Source organism: Medicago sativa, chromosome 4 (genome assembly GCF_051527215.1).
Source record: "Medicago sativa cultivar Bolivia chromosome 4, Bolivia_mono, whole genome shotgun sequence".
NCBI lineage: Eukaryota > Viridiplantae > Streptophyta > Magnoliopsida > Fabales > Fabaceae > Medicago > Medicago sativa.
Window position 1 is genome coordinate 10,663,012 of NC_140752.1, and position 2,829 is coordinate 10,665,840.

At 31.5% G+C, this 2,829-nt stretch overlaps 1 protein-coding gene across 2 annotated transcripts; it reads left to right on the top strand.

Moving 5' to 3' along the window:
• Positions 1-238: 238 nt before the first annotated feature.
• Positions 239-2,614, top strand: LOC146926231 (toll/interleukin-1 receptor-like protein). 2 transcript variants are annotated; one of them, XM_085758627.1, is made up of 5 exons: positions 239-312; positions 422-487; positions 1,007-1,152; positions 1,228-1,771; positions 2,137-2,614. In XM_085758627.1, the coding sequence occupies exons 3-5, from the start codon at positions 1,047-1,049 to the stop codon at positions 2,180-2,182; spliced, it is 696 nt and encodes a 231-aa protein (XP_085614753.1). In that variant the 5' UTR covers positions 239-312; positions 422-487; positions 1,007-1,046; the 3' UTR covers positions 2,183-2,614. The 2 variants fall into 2 exon arrangements, with proteins under 2 accessions (XP_085614753.1, XP_085614754.1); XM_085758628.1 differs by lacking the exon at positions 2,137-2,614 and adding an exon at positions 1,887-2,060.
• The last annotated feature ends 215 nt before the right edge of the window (positions 2,615-2,829 follow it).

Consider the following 2,829-nt stretch of genomic DNA (forward strand, 5'->3'; position numbering starts at 1 on the left):
TGCATGTGAATTTTGCAAATAACATTGAAGTAGAATGCAGAGAAAGATGCAATTGATCAGAGACATATCAAATGACTTGAAATGCAAGAAAGGAAAAATTGACTAGTATTTTTAGGTCCAAAATTAGGGTATAACACATGGTTCATATAGATAACTTCAACTATACTGTTTGGCAAGTCAACGTTTCTCCCTGCCATGCAATTGTTTAACTATTTTATATTTAAATATTGGTGACGTTAATATTTCTCTAATATACAAATCCAATCCTCTGTGGGAGTGTTAAACAGATCTCTAGCAGACAAATCATTGAAGGTTAGTAATTGCTTCCTAGTATTTTATTTTATTTTTTTGCAAAAAACTGTTACAAAGGAACATTAAACTCGGTGTAAGGTCAACTGATGTTACTTCTTCCTTCTACTAGACAGTACAGGTCATGAGGATGAAGTTTCAACATATCGGAGAAAGAGTGCAATCTCATTCCTAAAAGGTCAGTAATATTACTTGCAAATAAAAGAAGAATGTTAAAGATCAAGTTGAGAAATAGCTTTCTTTGTTACTTGTTTGTAAACATTATGTTCAAGAGATCCAGATGGAGTTTATCTTGGTTAAATATGTTAATTTATCATGATCGATAATTCATCATATCAGATTGAATCAAAAATGAAGTCAAATGATTTTTAATCAGTGTGATTAAATAGAGGCTATATAGCGGCGCTATGATGCTATTGAATAGTAAAATTTGAACAATCTACTATTGTTCCATGATGCGCTATATAGTACAAGGTATTTTGAAATTGGCCGCCATAACAGTGTCGCGTAGTGGAATTTGAACAAATTGCTATTTGCTGCTATCCTCAATTGAGGCTTTCTCTTTAAGATTACCATGACTCCCATATTCTGATATAAGGGGGCAAAGGCAAAAAGTGATCTAGAGTTCTAATCTTATAGGATTTTTAAGTATAATATTTTATATTTTATTGTCTCTTGATTATTTCTAACATTATAGGCTATAGTGGAAAAATTCAATATCAGTAAATATTCCACAAATGAGTATGGTGCATGGTTTTGTATTGCGGAGGTATATAACTGCAGCGGTTGGTTCAATTCAGAAATTTGGAAGATTATCATGTTGGCATGAAACACCATATTCAAGTAAGTAACACATTAAATATGCACTCTATCAGTTTTTTTTTCCTTCAACAATGCTTATTTTCATTCTGTTTACAGAGAAAGGAATTTCGACTGTTAATTCCCAATATTTCACAAAAGCGATACGTTTGGGGCCTCATATAAGTTCTCAATTTTCTTCAATTTCAATAAATACAACAACACAATATGATGTTTTTGTTAGCTTTCGAGGCAAAGACATCCGCGGGGATTTTCTAAGTCATTTGATTGATGCTTTTCGTCGAAAGAAAATAAAAGCCTTTGTAGATGATGAACTTAAGAGGGGAGATGAAATACCACAATCACTTGTTAGAGGAATTGAAGGATCATTAATTTCCTTGATCATATTCTCAGAAGACTATGCTTCTTCATCTTGGTGTTTGGAAGAACTTGTTACAATACTTCAATGCAGGGAGAAATATGGACAGATCGTTATACCTATTTTTTATCAGGTAGATCCTACAGATGTAAGATATCAAATGAAGAGTTATGAAAATGCGTTTGTTGAACACCAAAGAGTGTATAGATCCACCAAGGTGCAAATTTGGAGACATGCTTTAAACAAATCTGCCAATTTATCTGGAATTAAGTCATCAGATTTTCGGTAAGTTTTTTTTTTTTTTTTTTCACCTCATAATTTTTTAGACTATTTGGCCTGCATTATTAAGATAAATTTATGCAAATTATCACCAAGTGAATGTTTTCACTTGAAAGTGCAGCTTTTGAGTTGTGAATTTTCAACATATATTAGTCAATGATGCAAGCTGGTAATCATGCTCTAGGATTTAATTTGGAGACCACTTTGTTAGCCACTTCGCCCATCACTTGTACCATTTGAGCTGTTACTTACAGCACAAGTTAGCCTATCAATTTTAATAGTTAGATATACCAAAGTCACACCATATATATTTCAGTCTCACAAAAAACTTCAATTGAATCTTAGACTTTGTGTCTCCTTTTGTTGTAAAGGAATGATGTCCAACTTCTTAAAGATCTATCATCAAATGTGTGTTGATAAATTTGAACAATAAGCACCTAGTTAGCTCAAAAGGACTCACTGGAATTGGCAAACAAATTGCACATCTAAAATCATTGTTAAGCCAAGAGTCAAAAGATGTTCTTGTTGTTGGGATTTGGGGTATGTCTAGAAACCATAAGGGAAGAATCAGCAAAACATGGAATGGTTTACTTGAAAGAAAAGCTTATTTCTGCACTATTAGATGAAGCTGTTAGAGTTGACATTACAAATAGATTGCCTCATATTATGTTAAAACTAGGATTCGGTTCTTATTATTTAAGATGTTGTGAATGATTTTGATCAACTTGAAATCTTAGTTATTAGAGATCATGATTTGTTTGGATTTGGCAGTAAAATCGTTTTATTTGTTCATTGATTTTACATATATAGGGTGTGAGGATTTTGTTTTATATATCAAGTGTTCTTTTATAACTAGACTAGATGAATAATTAATGTTTTTCAATTGCTATATAAACTAAGATGCTTATGTTTCCTCTATAAGTACCTAATTCTTTATTCAAACAACTTCTAAATGTAATTTACCAACTACAAACTATACATACATTTTTTTTAACTCTTCCGTTCTTAAGGAAATGAAATCTAATAGTTTGAAGTTCGGTATTATATATGATCTAGTAATAAAA

Excerpts from the sequence above, each read along its gene's own strand:
- LOC146926231 (XM_085758627.1), top strand. The coding sequence starts at position 1,047 with ATGAGTATGGTGCATGGTTTTGTATTGCGGAGGTATATAACTGCAGCG. Across the intron at positions 1,153-1,227 it reads GCATGAAACACCATATTCAA|AGAAAGGAATTTCGACTGTT; the intron begins GTAAGTAACACA and ends TTCTGTTTACAG. Across the intron at positions 1,772-2,136 it reads ATTAAGTCATCAGATTTTCG|GAATGATGTCCAACTTCTTA; the intron begins GTAAGTTTTTTT and ends TTTGTTGTAAAG.